Below are 17,601 nucleotides of genomic sequence, written 5' to 3' on the forward strand. Positions count from 1 at the left end.
TTGAAGCACGAAGTTAACGTTTGTGATCATTAGTAATATTTAGGTGACGTAAGCGGTTCATTTGTTAAACGCAGAAATAACATGATGTCATCTTTAGTAGACCTATCCATGAAATGAAGAGGGGGACAAGCGTTGTTTCATTTCCCCGTATTTCTACCTCCTCCAACCTTGCTCCTCCGTCAGTCTGAAATGAGCCAACACACTAGGGACCATTTTTACTTTGGTAAATACTGTGTCGGGTGATATAGTTTTTGTGCATGGCACTCAGCGTCGTGCTTTTACGGTAAAGCGTCCAGGTCTCCCCCCCCCCCACCACCACCACCATCAGTGTCTCTTAGAAAGTTTTAACGATCAGTGGGAGGATGCAGTAAAGTGGAAGCGAGTTCTCCAAAGCCATAATGGTTGTTTAGGCTGTAAAGCAGGTGTTGTTTCCAAGTGCTCATTACGGTTTCCACTTTCTCAGTGATTTTCGTTTTCATCACTTTTTATGTGTATCTGTGTCTCGTTACAGCTGCTGAGCCCGAGAGTGATATTTACATGCGCTTTATGAAATCACACAAGTGCTACGACATTGTGCCAACCAGCTCCAAGCTGGTCGTGTTCGACACAGCTCTCCAAGTGAGTTCGGATTCCCTTTGTCTTTCTCTTGTGGCCTCTTATTGAAACGTTTAACGTTCTCTTACTTGCATACATACAATTGTCCAAATGTCAGTTTGCGCAACCATGCTAATTGAGATTGTATAATTCCGTGCAAGTGAGAAAACTTTTAATCTGCGCAGGGTCAAACGATCACTGTTTGTGTGATAAAGTCCACTTTGTTGGCCATCTAATTTTGAGTGTACTTGTTCTTGGCGCAGCTGGGTTAATACTAAACGGGGAGCCGAGTAATATATTTGACCTCAGAGCACTTTTTGCCTCTGGGCTGAAATTGAGACGAGACCGTCGTAAAGCTGTTAAACAGTAATCCTGCCAGGTCTTTGAAGTGTATATCGTCAACCACTAAATCCACAGAGACACGGGTTACAAACTCTTATCTGACAGAAGAGGAAATAACTCCCAGCAAATTAAAGAGAATCCAGAAGTTGTCTTTCACCTCTCACAACTTCCTTTGCTTCCCACTTCCCATGAGAAGGAAGCCACACCCAAAAAAACACAGAAAAAAAAACAAAAAAAACAAACACATGACCACATCAATACAAGCTGCCTCGTTGTGTGTTAATATGCGTCTAGAACAGCTTCAGGCAAAGGTAATGCTGTGTGAAGGTCATTATTTAAACTCCCGTGAAATTTGCTCCTTGAGGTCACACCCTCTAAATACATCGATGTGAAGAACTAACTCCGGTGGTTCTAATTGTTTCCAAGGAAATTCCGTGCATTTTAGTAGTGCTGGAAGTCACATTTGTGTTCCTGATGTGTTTATGCTCGAGAACAGTTGTTTGTTTGTTTGGTTCAAAATGACCTTAAGACTCTGCTGCTGTTTCCCATTGTGTGTTAGCATTAAGCTAGCAGACTTAAGCTAATGCTAATTGAAGTTAATTAACATTCATGGTGACAAATAAACAGCTTGAGGAAAGAATACTTTGCCTCTCATATGCAGAGCCATCTTCCAAACACGGCACATTGATGGAGGACATAATATGCACAAGTACCAGAGCGCAGAAAAACGGCCTACCTTACTATCGGAAGTGAAATGAATGAGTGAAATCAGCCCACTGAAACCAAGTTTTTCATAATGATGGTTGGACCACAGCAGATCTGAATGCTGGTCCTGATACATGGGAAAAAAAATCCACCATGTACTTGACCTAAAAAGGAGATGTCGGCGGATGCCTGTTTGGGGTGATATTCGTCATGGCGCAATTTCAGTAGTGCCAATAGTCTTTGCACCCAAAAAATTAAATGAAAAAATGGATGCCATAATTTCCTGATGACTTGATGAATTGTACCTGATTAAAAAGGGAGACTCAGAACGCGATACAGGCTCACACAGTTCACATCGCAGGGAGTCTGTACTGTGACTCCCCAATGCGCGGGAGTGAGTGGCCAGTTGTCAGTTGTTTTGCGGCGATCTGGTCCACGTCAGGTTCGGAAGCTTCGTTCAGTGTGCACCGGGGCCCTTACGTTGTGAGCCATTCGTTGATTAAGATCCAATCCAGTAGAACCCCGTCGGCAATAGTGGATGGTTTTATTTATCTATTTATTAATTTGTTTAGGTTCACTGCTCCATGCTCTCGGGGCACATTGGCAAATGTCAACAGTAGTTGCTCTTGCTAGAGTTACTTGACGCTTCACTCGAAGCATGCAGACAGTTTTGGTCAAACATTTCGTCATCCCAAGTCTCCCACTGAACTATGTAGATATGAATATTCAGTATGGGGGCGGGCTCAGACAGTTTCATTGGTCAGATGTGATAAAACTATACGGATATCTATTGGAAACATGAAGCGCGTCAGTAAAAATTCATAAGTCGCGTCACAGCTGCAGGATTCAAAGTGTTGAACATTGTCTTATCGTTGCATTAGGCATTGATGTTGGTCAATCAGATGTTTTGTGTCGCAATCCAAAGGTGCGTTCTTATTCTGGTAGTGTGCGTTTCGATTTGTAGAGGCTTAGCGCTTGATCTCGGCAATCTCAAACATAAAACGAGTGAACGTCCTGAATAGAGTGTTCATAAAATGTGATACTGTGTTGCAAAATGATATTTGACAGGTTAAGAAAGCCTTCTTTGCTTTGGTTGCCAATGGCGTGCGAGCGGCTCCACTCTGGGACACGGAGAAGCAAAGCTTTGTAGGTAAGCCCCCCATCCAAATCCGCTGTCCTCAACTATTATTTACAATCTTGTGTTGCTAGAGATGCTTCATGTCCCTACTATTCTCATTTCGGTCTTCAGCGTCTGCATTTACAGGCTTCAATGTTTTACCCTTTTCTCTTGTCCGCTTCTAATGTCGTAATCATCACGTCAGTGCGTTTGGGCTGCTGGTGAATGAGCACAGTGGAAACTTTGTATTATTGCCGCCGGCCATGGCTAGTAGAGCGTGACTTTATTAAGTTCATTCAAACCGCCACAAACCATTAAGCTCAGCAGAGGCTCGTCTATATTGACCAGCAGTCAGACGGGTTGAATATGTAGCCAAAGAAAACATCGACGCGGCGAGTGAATTGGATTTGTTGTGCCTTCATTTTCTTGGGGAGAGTTTACTGCTCGTGCTGAATAATGAATATTGAGTCAGCGCAGAGGTAGTCAGATGGGCCCCTCTCAAAACATTGTCCTCTCCTCACTAGCATCAGTTGCTGAGTTCTTGTTGGTTTTTTTTAATGGCGTGTTTTCTCGTCACAGGCATGCTGACAATCACAGACTTCATCATCATCCTTCACCGATACTACAAGTCACCACTGGTAGCTCCATATTACCGCTCCCGGCTTGCCTTGGGTTCGCTTCAGACCGCTATACATTCAGCTGACGTCGGCGTCCTTCTCTCTGTTTCAGGTGCAAATATACGAGTTGGAAGAACATAAGCTTGAGACATGGCGAGGTGAGCCTGACCCGACCTTGACCACTCCGGCGCAATGTCAATGTTAAATGTGCGCTCATTAAAAACAAAGGAGTTTCATCTACTGTTATGTAATGCACACTTTGAGGAATATTTTTAACTGTAGCAAATTGTATTTTTATTCCATACACTTATTTGACACTTCATATAGCCAGCGTAGAAAGAAAAAAATGGAAGGAAAGTGCAAAATTTGGAAAGTGGTTGCTGTTGCCATTTTCGGACGAAGCAGTCGAGGTTGTTGTGGCATGCTGAGGTGTGATTAGACTTTTGCAGAAGGCTTGTTTTCATTGTAGTGAATCTCTTTGCGAGGAAAGAGCAGAGAAAAAGATTTCTTATAATGGAACAAGGGGGACTTTTCTTTGTAGGGGGAGCAGAAAAGTGGGAATGGATTTCATGCATGAAAATATTTTCACACTACGGGGTATTTTCGACCATGTAGGTTTCGTTGTAGAGGAGTTTCACTGTAGCGCGACGCTCCGCAAAAGTTCTGTAAGCCCAAATAATACACACTGCAGTATTGAAATACGCAGAACATTCGATGCAACGCTCAAGTGTCTTAGTGTTTTGTCTTTTGTTTTTTTGTCCCCGCAGAGGTTTACCTTCAAGCGACGTTCAAACCTCTTGTCAACATCTCGCCTGACGCAAGGTACGCCGCCTCGATGGCTAAATCAAGATCCGCTCCCTTTTGTTCATCAAGGTTCGTTGCCGTCATCCGTGTTTGTTGTGTCACAGCCTTTTCGATGCCGTGTACACGCTCATCAAAAACAAAATTCACCGCCTGCCTGTCATCGACCCAGTCACCGGGAACGCACTTTATATTCTCACGCACAAGCGGATCCTCAAGTTCCTCCAGCTCTTTGTGAGTCCTGACACCAACACAAGAGATTTCACTCTGAGGTATTAGGAAGCCAAGTCAGTTCGAGCCCCGTTGCAGCTTTTCTGGGAAGGCTGGAATAGATTTAGGAGTATCTGTGAGATTTTTTTTTTCTGTTTACGAGAGAGTTCCGTTACTAACAGTGGCAACATAACACCGATTTGTACGCAAGTAGCACGTAGCTTTTCTACCACTAACCTGCACTAATGCAGTAGTAAAGTAAGAATTCCGTGAAGGAATCTACGTCAGAAAAACACATTGAGGCCATAAATACAAAACAATAAATGAAAATCATTATGCAGTGAGCCCGCATTCTTGCGCTGCATGTCGACGTATTCTTTCAAGCGAGTTAAGCACCCCGCCGTTCATAACTTCACTTAAGGGTTGAATGATTTTACGATTGAACATCATTTCAGTACAACGTTGTATTGTCGAAAGCAAGAATTTGTGACGTTGGTAAACGACCCCTCAAACAGTCTGGCAAATTGCCCATGTCAGCCAGAATCACTTCCAACTAAAAGTGTATTATTTGTGTATTATTTGGGAACTAAGTTTTGTTTTGCATTTGGCCTTCAGTCAATAAGTCTGATTACAACAATAACGCAAACAAATCTGGCTTTTTCACTGCAACGTATGTTTTATGAAAGACTGATTGACATTAGAAAATTGCATTTGAATACATTGTGATTCAAATTAATTTGATTGATTGTTCAACTCTCTTTCATATGTAGGCTCAGTTAGTTTTAAACTACAGTCCCCCAATCTGCATTCTAATTTATCACAAGGGTGTTTGGCGGAGTTGATGTCAAGTTCTTCCACATCAAACCCATCCAAGCATGCTTTTATGGATCTTATTTTGTAACAGATAATGTCCTTCACTAACAAGTTGGAAGCGCATGATTTAATTTCAAATGTCTTCCGTTGTCTGCCTCACGAGTTCTTGGCCAACCCTTTGTCCCGTCTGCCTTATGTCCATGTACCGCCCTTCACTTCCATCCGTCTGCTACCCCCTGGTGGCCGACATCTTGCTGTCTCTGTGTCGTGTCGTCCAGATGTGTGAGATGCCGAAGCCAGCTTTCATGAAGCAGACCCTGGGAGAGTTGGGCATCGGCACGTACCAAGACATTGCCTTCATCCACCCCAACACCCCCATCATCAAAGCCCTCAACATCTTTGTAGAGAGGAGAGTGTCTGCTTTGCCCGTGGTCGATGAGTCAGGTCAACGGAACATTCATGCGCTGGTTAGGACTCGTACCAAAAAACAAAAAAGGCTTGGAAAGCTGACTTTCTGTCGTTCCACCCACCCCCCCTCCCTTCCTCTCTAGGCAAAGTTGTGGACATCTACTCCAAATTTGATGTCATCGTAAGTGAGAAAAACATTGGGCCGGCAGAGAGACTGAGCGGCTGTGTTGATGATTCACAAGAGTTCGCTTGTGTGCAGAACCTGGCAGCCGAGAAGACTTACAACAACCTGGACATCACGGTGACCCAGGCCCTTAAGCATCGCTCTCAGTACTTTGAAGGAGTCATGAAGTGCCATAAAATGGAAACAATGGAGACCATTGTGGACAGAATTGTCAAGGCAGAAGTGAGTCTGTTTTGCCCGTTCCTAAAAAAAAAACATGTTGGTTGATTGAAAACAAACTGTCGGGATGAATGGCTGTGTGCCCCGCTATTGACTGGTAGATAGTGAAAATTCTTCATTGAGCTGTTCATTTTTAATCCCAGGTCAAGTTTACTGTCAACCTCAACATAAAACAGAAATACATTTCAAACAACATTACTTGGCTCGTAAATCCACAAGCTAACACAGTATTGGAAACGTCATCGATAAGCGATGTAATGGTATCGGAGTCGTGTTGTAATTACCCTTAAAGAAAGGAATATTTGAACATAAATGGTGGAGCAACATAAGTGCAGGTAGACAGATAACACATTTTCATCGAAGATGCTTTTATGTGTCCCTAAAAGCATTTTTTGTGCTGATTGCAAAAATGTCTTTACTTTTCATCAAGCATATCAAGTTATGGAGATTTCATTTTTTTGCTTTTCCTTGTATCTGTATCTGCTTTACACTGCCCCCAGGAGGCAAAGGTACACATACCAGGAGCAACACAATGTCCGTTGAATTGAAGCAGAAAAAAAAAATAGGCAAAAACGGTTTTCTTTTTTTTTTTTTTTTTTACATTTCATGCATGTCATTATTTTTACGAAGTACAAAAAACATACTTTATTATATTTGGTAGGCCGGGGCTGGTGTGGATTCATGGCATTTCAATTGCGAAATCTACACGTTTGGAGTTGCGAGCACGGTCACAGAACAAATCAAAATGTCATCCCAAGGCACCACCGTAGTAAATAACTTGCGTCTAAATTAATTGGGAGTGGGGGGGGGGGGATACACCAACCGGTAATCTTCTCCAACGGTGCAGTGGTCATCCATTAACGTGTGTTGTGTATATTTTCCACCCGCGTTTCAACTAGGTGCACCGGTTGGTGGTGGTGGACGAGTGTTCCAGCATCGAGGGCATCGTCTCCCTGTCGGACATCCTCCAGGCCCTGGTGCTCAGTCCAGCAGGTATAGACGCTCAGCGTCGCTAGGCGCAACTCCTTCTCAGTACCCGGACACACCACACCACCCCCTCAAACCCCGAGCTCTCTCCTCTCCCGCCCCCCGCCCCCTCACTTGGCCCCAGGTAGGAAGCGTCCAACGCTGCATCTTCAGTTGGCTGTGCAGAGGCATGTCTCTGGAAGCTTGAGTGTGTGTAGTTGATGGTGTCAGCATGGTACTGAGAATTGTGGTTGTTTTCATTTCTTGGTGTGGGGGGGTACACACAGAGTTCCTGATAACTTTTGTCTCATTTTTATTACCTCCCACGAGCAGTATCTCCTTGCCACATCAGCCGTATAGCACCCTATAATGTTATAGCAAATGTATCAGAGGGCGGCCCGGTGATCCAGTGGTTAGCGCGTCGACCTCACAGTGCAGAGCTTCTGGGTTCAATTCCATCTCCGGCCTCCATGTGTGGAGTTTGCATGTTCTCTCCGGGCCTGCATGGGTTTTCTCCAGGTACTCCAGTTTCCTCCCACATTCCAAAAACATGCGTGGCAGGCTGATTGAACACTCTGAAATTGTCCCTAGGTGTGAGTGTGAGTGCGGATGGTTGTTCGTCTCTGTGTGCCCTGCGATTGGCTGGCAACCGGTTCAGGGAGCCCGAAGACGGCTGGGATAGGCTCCAGCACCCCCCGCGACCTTTGTGAGGATCGGCAGATCGGAAAATGAATGAATGAATGAAATGTATCGGAGTAAAAAGTACATTTTATTCTTGGAAATGTACTGGAGAAAAAGTGCACGTTTTCAGAAATAAACAAAATGAAGATCAAGTACACACGTGGAGGTTATACTACGAATATGTTTGCACTCGTTTACATTACAAGACTGCCTTATAAACCTCCAGGGTGAGTTAATGGCAGTGAGTGAAGTTTAAAAAAATGATAAAAGGACTGATTCACGTTGTGGTTAAGTAAGCACACGGATACAGAAGGGTCCACTGTCACTTGTTTCCCCCAAAAGTTGAACATTGACACGTTCCCGTAGGAACGACTGACACGCTTGCATTTAGTAGCCACCCACTCTTGCTTGGCGGCTCTGCGTGGCTCGAAAGAACGCGGCTTCAGTTTGAATAATGTATGTGGAGTCGCAAGCTGCTTGTGTCACACAACCATCTTTCAAACCCAAGCTGTAAAGTGAATTTTCTCCTTCAACGTGGGCCAGGCGATCAAGCAGCGCCAATTTGCGATCGTGTGGATTTTCCTCCGTTCAGTGCACGGGAAGAGGCAAGAGCTGTGGCCGGATGACTTGTGGCTGCTTCATCATGACAACACGCTGCTCGCATTGCTCTGAGAATCTGACACTTACTGCCTCACAAGAACATCACCGTGATGGAGCAAACTTGATGTCTGGCTCTGTTTTATCTTTTAAAAAAAAATTAAGTCAAGAGAAGCTGTTTTGAAGATGAGTATGATGGCAAAGCTGTGGGAGTGACGAATTGCATTAAGGCGTGCCAGAGAGGCCTGTCAAAGTGTGATTTAGACTGGGGGGTTGGGGGGGGGGGGTTGCCTGATAGAAAAAACTTGCAATTTAGGTTTGAAATATCTTTTGTGACAACGGTCATCGAACTGTTCAGATGCACCTCATGCACAATCTGTGGTTTGTTTTTATTTTTTAAAATCGTAATAGCTTAGCTTTGTTTTGCAAAGATAAATTGGGAACACTTTATGAAGTCCACCTGCACAGCATGATCTGATCTAATATAAGCAGTACATAAAAGGTAAAAATGTGGAATATTGTTTTATTACAGGAAAACAATTACTTGAAATTGTACTAAATATAATTCATGTTAATTGTATGCACGCACAGACATGTTTATAGTCATGAGTCTGGTCAACAGCAAATCTATATCAGAGATGGCTTTATGTGTTCCTAACCTATTTACTTCGAGCACATAGAATTTCAGTCATTTTTTTTCTCTATATAAAAGCATAATTTATAATGCATGTTGTCAGATATTGGATCTGAGTGTCCCCGTATACAATACAATACAATACAATACAATACATGCTGATTTATATAGCGCTTTCACAACAGCGGCAGTTGTAACAAAGCGCTTTACAAAACAGTTAACATAAGGTAAAATAATAAACACAACACATAACATAAAACACAGACAGTCGTGCAGTCCTAACCACTTTTCCGTCACACGCTTTGTTGTTTGAAGCGGTTTGAGATGAAAGAGGAGAGAATCAAAGTGTCCTTTAACCAGTGGATCAGAGACGTCATGCTCAAAATGTGCACACGTCGGCTACAAGCTAAGTTTCAAAGTCAACAAGAAGCTGTAGCATCCATTGACGAAAAAAGAGATTGGTTAACTTCTCCTGTCCCAATGAAATCCATTTCAATTCCAAGCGGCGACTCACGGTTCCAAATATGCATCTGCGCTCTTCGCCAACGCTCCTCTCTCCTCATCCTCAACTTCAGCGGCCATCCATCCAGCCGCACCGACGCCAACTGTCCAACAGCGCTGACATAGCCACTGAACAAATCGGGGTTGTGAAAAATGCTGCCCATTACTGGCGCAAAAAACACAAGCGCCCCAGGTCTGTCCAGCACCGACAGTCAATGGCGCCGACATTCCTCCCAATCAAAATCTGTGCTGGTACAGGCGTGCTGCCGAGAAGGCGCAACCACCAAGCACAGATACTGCTCCTTTGACGAATGTCGTGGCCAAAAAGCGCTGAAAACAGTCCATATCAGGTCCACACAATGAAACAACAAACAACATGTGACAAAAAAAAAGACAAAAACAGCAAAAAAGAACAAAAAAGCAAGGTTCTTGAAGAGCACTTGCCGAAGGCTGCCTACTCGGGCGCCATCTTGGGGGGAAAAAAAAAAAAACCTCTACAATGAATTTAGTGTGTTTGCTATTATAATTTGTAGTTGTATATTAGTGAATTGTATTTTATTGCTGTTTCTCACCACCCCAAATCGAAATTGTTTTTTTTTTTTTTTTTTTTTGGCTTTGTAACAATTTTGTGCTTAGCAACTGTCAACATGAATGCCATCGTGCCCCTCTTACCCGTTGCTCTCTTATGCTCTCCTCAGACAGCTGCAAGGAGGAAAACCTGACCGACTGAGGGGGAAACATCCGCTGAAGACGAGACGTGGTGAGAGCTCAAATAAAACAACCACCGAAAAAAAAAATCCTTCAAAAAAGTGAGTTGATGCTACGTAGAAACCAAAGAGGAGTGAGCACTGAGGACCGCACTTGTTGAATGTATCATGTCGACTGTTCTAATCAGACCAGTACGTGTACCTACAATATGCTGTGTACATATCGATATATATATATATATATATATGATAAAAACAACACTATTCTTGGCACCTTGCAAGGTGGACCAGTTCAGATGGGTTTGAAATTGAGTGGTTTTGAGTTTTCAGCATTTTGTCACACAGAAGGTTCGAAAGAAAACAAACAGTTCACCTTTAGAGTTATTTATGAAGAGTAATAATCATTTCACTATCTTCTAATTCCAGTTGAGACCAGGTTTTTGTGCCTGGGTAATTTTCAGGTGAGCAATGTTTAGAGCGGGTGAGAATAGAACATTAGTACAGTCAGTGTTAATCTTGGCGGGTAAGTTGAAATGATGCCTTTTTATTCCAGTTTTGGATAAAAAGCAAAGAAAGTGAAGAAAAGAAAAGACGATTTTTGCAAGTAGTGGTCAAGGTTGCATCGCTGCAGGTTGAGGGGGGCATCTCTTAGTGGGAAGGTTGTCATTTGTACACGATAAATAAATAAATACTACTGCTTAGCACGCAATGTTGACCAAAGTCGTGCTCATCGTCATAAACGACGCCGTCTCCGCATAAGCTAAGGTCATCTTAAATACCGCATGCGTCTCTACTCTTTAATTCATCCGACACGACTGTTAACATGCTTTGGTAGTTGCTGCTGTTTTGTTTAGCAGCAGAGTTCAAAGGGCTCAGCAGTTAACGCGTTATTATTTGAACATCATAGCATCTATGAGGTAATTCCAATGATGAATTGTTTTGTTCTTAGTGGGGGGAAAAAGGGATCTGTCTATTTGAAGGAGATGGTTTTGTGAATTCCCGGTAAGTGGATGAGGCACATATGTTTATTCAAGAGGCAGCCAAATATGCTTTTCATTGGACAGTGACTGAAGTTGCGCGCATATAAAAATGTTTTTTTTTCTTCTAAAAAGGTGATGCTAACAAAACAATAATGCCCGCAGCAGAACTTGTGACTCAACGGACTGTAAATAAGATTGTGTTTGTGTCACAGAGAGCTTTATTTTTTATGAGCGTGTCATTAAAGAGACTGCAATTTTCTGCTTATTTTATTTTGTAAATATACTGCTGGATCCACATGTACTGTAAATGTGTAAGCATGACAAATTACACTTAGAGCAGTATGAATGTTTTTTTTTGGGGGGGAGGTTGTTCTATTTTTCTGCCTGCAGAAAAATAAAAGACACTGAATGTACTATGTTTTTACATTGTCTACGTGTGCGTCATTTTGTAACACTGACGAGCAGATTCTGAAAAATCATCAAAGTGGCCATAGTTGGGCTGGCTCTGGAAGCTCTACGTGTCAAACTCGTTTTTTGTCGTGGGTCACTTCGGAGTTACGGCTTTCCTCGGAGGGCCGATGTAATATCGCAACGCATTTACTCCCCATGACAATGTGAAATTTTGGTTCAGATTTCAGCAAGAATCATGAAAGTTGACACGCATGATTTGCTCCCACGGGCTACATAAAATGACGTGGCCGGGCCGGATCTGGCCCACGGGCCTTTACTTTGACACCTGTGCTCTACGTCAAGTATGAGCAGACTTAAGAGGAACAAATAAGGCCGACAAACTTGGAGTATGACAATAGTGGAGAAAAAAGTGTGTGTATGCGCCTGTGTGTGTGTGTGTATGTGAGAAAGATAAATATTAAACAAACACACACATAGTTGGAAGCAATTGATTCAATTGAGGAATCTTTGAAAAAATAATTTTAAACCAATGCCATTTTTTTTCCTCAAGATAATTTTGAGTCATGGGTTGCTGGGAAGACACGCTGCAACGTTTTCAACGTGCTACTTTTATATTTGGGGGGGAAAAAAAAGTTGAACCCCGGCATGCCACACTGTGGCACTGCAGCTCAGTTTAAATGGCGCTTGGGCGGTGCAGTCCAATTCCATCATTGCAGAAGAGGCAATGAGCCGTCTGCGTGTCGACTTGGATATTTCCATGCGAGTGTGAGATGTGTGATTTCGCTACCGTGCATGTTTGATCTCTGCTTAGGAAAAGATCCATTTCAGCGGGAAGTTTTGGGCGTGTAAATGAGGCAGCGGGGCTGCGAGCGGATGTGACTGGCTTCCAAATGAGGGAAGAGAACTGGACCCAAGTGATTCCACACAATCTACTTTGATCTTCCAATCCTCCCTTGTGTTATCCCCAGTCAGTACTGGGATGGTCTTCTTCTACTACACCTTGCAGCCCCCGAGCAGGAGAGGCAGGAGGGCTTCCTCCTCCTCCTCCTTGTCCGCCCATCTTGGGCATCCACGCTCAAGCCGGACTCTCGTTTGAAAATCCACAGGCTCATTTAAAATTCCTCTTCAGAGCATGTCATGCATTTTCTATGGACAGCAAGAGGAGGGATTGCCCAAATGAACCCCTACCCCCCTTCCGCCGCGAGCATTCTCACTCTTTCCCCGCGTTCATTTTCTCTGCACTCTTTCAACATTAGTTTTACTGCATCATGCTTTTCACAAATTCCACTGAGCGGTGCCGCTGCTGCCTTTGAAGGCATGTGTGATCAGAGCAGGGGTGTGATTGGAAGAGGAGGGCGGTGCAAAAACCTGCCCGCAGGGCATTTAGCTTTTTTTTTTTTTTTTTTTTTTACACTTGTGTTTTGCGGCGGATGGGACTCAGTCTAGCAAGTGCAGTGTTTGGGGACAGCTTTGATGTGTGCTGGCTTGGGCGAGGTTCACTTTTTAAGGAGAACAGACATGGACGGGTACAAGATATACTCCGTCCAAGCATCACATTTTCCACATTGTTTTGGTGGTTGTCTGGAACATGCCTTCATCCAAATACGTCAAGGACCAAGAATTCAGCTACACTTAACATGCCCTTTTTTGACTTGTGAAATTAACCATAGCCCTTTTTTAGCGGAAGGAGCAGGAAGGAATACTTTCATCCCCAATAGTAATCGTCATATTTCAGAAATTGTGTTTCTGCACTGATCAAAAAGAGAGCGCTCTCAGTTTTATCAACCATTGCGCCATACTCCTCATTACATGATTATTACTCGTACTGTTATTATCACGTTCGCCACTGCGTATCCGGAAATGAGGCAAGGTAAACGGCCGCCCTCGGCTGGCTGGTGGGCTTCTTCACTGGAGCTTTGGTGCTCAGAACTTTTTCAAAGTTCATTCATTATTTTATTTTATGAGCCATTTGTGCAGTCAACTTCAAGTGGGCGTGTCAAACAGCGCGCTTTGGATCTGGAACATCGCCCCTGCAATTAAACGGTGGCTGACTGTACTCGCATCCCACAAATCAATGCAGCTGTGCTTAGATTTTGACCAACTCTGGCAGTCACTTGAAAGAGCCTCTTGATCTTCGGCCAGCCTAGCTTTCAAGTCATGGGCGGAGAAACTCGGTGCAGGGTCATTTATGATGTACATTGATTTCACTGTTATATAACGGCCTCTCTCACAGTTGCATATCAGAAATAGGCACTTGACTCATTCACTCCCAAAGACGTTTTTAAACGTCTTTTCAGACTTAGTCTACAATTGGCTGGTACTGAATGAGTTTAAGGACCACTTGGGTTATTCAGTGAAATGTTACAGTCAAATATGTAACGTGACATGTCCCCCTTGAAATCTGCTCTTACCATCTTTACTGAAGTGCCGGATGAATCTTCAAAATGTACAAAAATGAGACTCGGCAAGCAGACTTGGCGGCTACTCAACAAATGTGTCTTTATTAGGAACGATGGGATCCCCTAGCTTATTGTGGATTATAGCAGTAAACAACAGAAAACACGATTCACTCTCTTTTTTTCATTCTTTTTTTTCTCTTTAAGTGCTACAGGTTTGTGAATACAGGTGTAAAACAATACAGCAACCATAGTGCCTACATTCTTATATGCACAAGGAATACATTGCAACAATCAAAAAAAAAAAATACAGTTGTATTGCTGTCAGAGCTGTGGCTGCTTTTTGCATTGCGGGCCGCGACGACCCTACGCACAAACACGCACGCGCACACACAGCAGGACATGATGCCCGTGGACATAAATGAACCATTTACAGCATAAAGCGGATTATAGGATCGTTAACATAGACGATGTGAAGCCACGTCTTTTTTCCTTTAACTGGTGCCGACTGAAATGAAACATGAATACGAGTTCACTTTGGTTTGCAGCTATCTAGGACGAAACGGTGGCAGATTTAAGCTGGATATGTCGACGTGAAATTAACCGTGTAGCAGCCTCAAGCCAATGTGGACACTTTGCAAATCACTTTCCAAAAAAATATATATATATTGTGTTGTTAACAATAGCAGCCAGAAAATAATGTTGTTACAGTGTTATTCCGTAGAAAGAAAGAAAGCAAATCACTGACATTAGTGTTAAAAATCCGGTACCTCTCAATAAATAGACAATGTTGTTGGTTTTGTCCTCTTCTATGCAATTCTGATGTATAAATATCAAGACATCAGTTTCTTTCACTCATGCAAAGTCTTACAAAAAAAACACGCGCACACACACAAATCATGGATCACTTCCAGTTTTCCTGTTAGACTGAAACACAAGACAAACATCGATAAAACAGGAGCTGTTCAGTGAGGGGAGGGACTTCTTAGGTTCCAGCACATAGGAACTGTTTTTTTTTTTTTTATATCTAAAATGTTGTTTGGGGGGAGGGGGATCGGCTACTGTGATTTTCCAAATCCTTGTGTGAGGCCACCGCAACACTACTTGCAGCAGGGTACAAACATGCAGCTTGAATTTGAGCATGAAGCCCGATTATCTTATACAATCGTAAATGTTGAACCCGTTCAATATTTACGATCGCATATCCTTTCGTGTGTGAGCAACACTAAGACCACACAAAAAAAAAAAATTGTGTACCCTGCTTTAGGTAGCTCAGCAGCCAGCACGCACGTTTATGTGTATAACTGCTACAGAGTCGCAAAGCCACCAAAAAAAAAAACCCAACAACTCCAAATAAGGTTGTCTAAGTTGGGTCACGACTTCTCCGGATGATTCTTTTACACCAGCAAAGCTTCTTTGCTAATCCCCTTCCATGAGACGCTAAATTGCTCCATCCGCGTCACTCCTTTTGTGCTCGATTCAACATGCTTTTTCCATCCTTCCTTTCTCCGTCAGACATCTTCGGCTTTGTGTCCTCCAAACGTTCACTTGTCTGTGCTTGAGCGTTTTGGAGCTAAAAATCCCATCCGCAGAACTTTTGAAAACCCACGATATGGACACAAGTATTGGGACACACATCTTCATCTGTGACTGAGCCGGAACCGTTTAGTTGACCCATTTCAAACCATTCTGTGTGTCCAATTTTGCATGAATGGTTTTGCGAAGGCCCGTTTATGTTCCCAGTGCACAAAGCGAGGCACAGACCGAGCAGCACAGCCAAACACCAATGAACTGGAGATTGGTGAATACAGTTGGTGACTCACAACTGCACACCAGCTGATTGACCCTCGCGCATATCTCAACTTGGTCCGCGAGAAAAAAATGCGACCACTGGTGTAACTTTATAGGATGAGGTTTGAATTGAATTTCAGCAATCGCTTCGCCCCTTCCATCGTTGTTTTTTTTTTTTAATAGTTCGTAATGATTTAGCTTTTCCTCCTGTTTATTTTGGCTGTAATTCCACTCTCAACCTCTATTTTGCAACCAGCCTAGTTTTTGCTGAACATCATTCATGTCAAATCCTCATCAATCCTGATTTTTACTCCTACAGAATGCGACTCATCTCGGTTCATTGTATAATGTACCTCTTTGGACATAATGTATACAGTATTCTGAAATAATGTTTGCAGCATATTACAAAATATTTTTGGGACATGTAATTATTTGATTCTAACTCATGGTGGCGCATGTCCCATTGAAGGGTTAGGAGTGTCGAGGCCTAGGGTGTGAATTGGCAGAGGTGTGTCGTTTGTTGACCGAGTACAAGTTTGTATTTTGATTTGGAAAAGCGTGGAAAATTGAATTGATTTACGTTGAACTCCTATATTTGGAATTTGTGTTCTTTTTGGGAACAATAAACCATTTCTAGACATACAGTACTATCACACATTTGTTTGTCCTACGACGACACGCATCTGAAGAATTGTAGCCCATTCGCCCCTCAGTATTTAAATATAGCATGGCACTTCTTATTGGAAAAACTCGAGGGAGATAAGTTTGTTGGCTTGGAAAAACATTTCTAGGCTGTATAAATTACGGTATTTTCTATTTTACTAATATAATTTATTGCAGGGCTGGTCTGGAGCATGTAAATTATATTTTCTCGATTTCCACTGGAGAAAACTGCATTGTGTTGAATCACAGGCGTTCCGCTTTATTGCGGGCTTGCTGTCGTTGTCCCAATTCTTGTGTCCAACAGTGTACACTATCACACACAGTACACACTTACCACGCTGGTTCATTATACATTCCGAGCAGCTGTTCTTCACAGGAAGTCCTTTGATGACTGGCTGACAAGGGAGGGGGTGGGGGGGGGGGGTCTAAGGGAGTAACCGGAGTCCATGGTTCAAACGGAGTCCTCCACCCTAACAAGCAGGGGCACCGTAATTGTTCGTCCCCATTGTCTCATCTCCCCAAATGACGCATGCAACTACTGTCTAAGCTAACGCAAGGTTCATGCTACTACTAGTAGAGAAGAAGGCGAGGTTATGAACACCAAAAAAAAAAAAAGAAGTATCTTCCATTGTCGTCGTTGTTGGCAGCATGATAATGTGCATGCCTCCATCATGTAGTGTGTCTTTATTGGAGGGAATGGTGGGGATGGTGTGTGTGTGCGTGTCTGTGTGTGTGTGTGAGAAGGACAAAAAGGAGTGGCTGGAAAGGCGGCTCACTTCTGGGTGAGGTACGCGCCGATGGTGAGGCTGGCCGCCCCGAGCGCGGCCAGGCCGAAGACTGTCTTGATGGACGGCCACGTGCAGCTGAAGACAGAGTCCCTCTGACGGTCGTAGAGCTCCACAAAAGCATCCTGCACACAGCAACAACAACATCGCCGCAATTTCATTATTGGGTCAGTTGCGAGATGGCACACTGGTGTCTCATCTTTTCTGTTATTGTACTTGCTATTAAAAAAAAGCATCGGGGACACCTGCACGGTTGACTATCGAAAGGAGGAGTGCGATGGTTTTGTGACAACCTGAAAATTTCGCCATTTGCAGTCGGTACACAGATGGAGGGCCGTCCAGAAATGATCAGAAGACTGTGGCTTTTTAATTTTAAAGTAATTGCCCATATTAAAAGGTTATGGGAAATAATAAATATTGTTGTGTCTGTATTATTATGTCTGTATTATTATTTGGTGAAGTTTGATACCCTTTTTTTC

At 43.2% G+C, this 17,601-nt stretch overlaps 2 protein-coding genes across 6 annotated transcripts in view; one reads left to right on the forward strand and one right to left on the reverse strand.

Moving 5' to 3' along the window:
- The window catches only part of LOC127616836 (5'-AMP-activated protein kinase subunit gamma-2-like), a 31,156-nt gene extending 19,656 nt beyond the window's left edge, over positions 1 to 11,500 (forward strand). For 4 of the 5 annotated variants that reach the window (XM_052088631.1, XM_052088632.1, XM_052088633.1 and 1 more), the window contains 11 exons: positions 512 to 618; positions 2,710 to 2,791; positions 3,338 to 3,396; positions 3,488 to 3,533; positions 4,143 to 4,197; positions 4,284 to 4,410; positions 5,478 to 5,643; positions 5,751 to 5,788; positions 5,867 to 6,013; positions 6,910 to 7,003; positions 10,088 to 11,500. In XM_052088631.1, the coding sequence (XP_051944591.1) occupies positions 512 to 618; positions 2,710 to 2,791; positions 3,338 to 3,396; positions 3,488 to 3,533; positions 4,143 to 4,197; positions 4,284 to 4,410; positions 5,478 to 5,643; positions 5,751 to 5,788; positions 5,867 to 6,013; positions 6,910 to 7,003; positions 10,088 to 10,119 (953 nt within the window). In that variant the 3' untranslated portion in view covers positions 10,120 to 11,500. Of the gene's footprint in view, positions 1 to 511; positions 619 to 2,709; positions 2,792 to 3,337; positions 3,397 to 3,487; positions 3,534 to 4,142; positions 4,198 to 4,283; positions 4,411 to 5,477; positions 5,667 to 5,750; positions 5,789 to 5,866; positions 6,014 to 6,909; positions 7,004 to 10,087 lie in introns of those variants that run through there. The other variant, XR_007967217.1, reaches the window with a different exon arrangement.
- Positions 11,501 to 13,961: 2,461 nt separating this feature from the next.
- Positions 13,962 to 17,601, reverse strand: part of bcl2b (BCL2 apoptosis regulator b) — a 31,049-nt gene continuing 27,409 nt past the window's right edge. Inside the window, exon 2 of the mRNA XM_052088656.1 lies at positions 13,962 to 17,247. Within this exon, the coding sequence (XP_051944616.1) occupies positions 17,110 to 17,247 (138 nt within the window). The 3' untranslated portion in view covers positions 13,962 to 17,109. The remainder of the gene's footprint in view (positions 17,248 to 17,601) is intronic.

This window comes from Hippocampus zosterae, chromosome 15 (genome assembly GCF_025434085.1).
Source record: "Hippocampus zosterae strain Florida chromosome 15, ASM2543408v3, whole genome shotgun sequence".
NCBI lineage: Eukaryota > Metazoa > Chordata > Actinopteri > Syngnathiformes > Syngnathidae > Hippocampus > Hippocampus zosterae.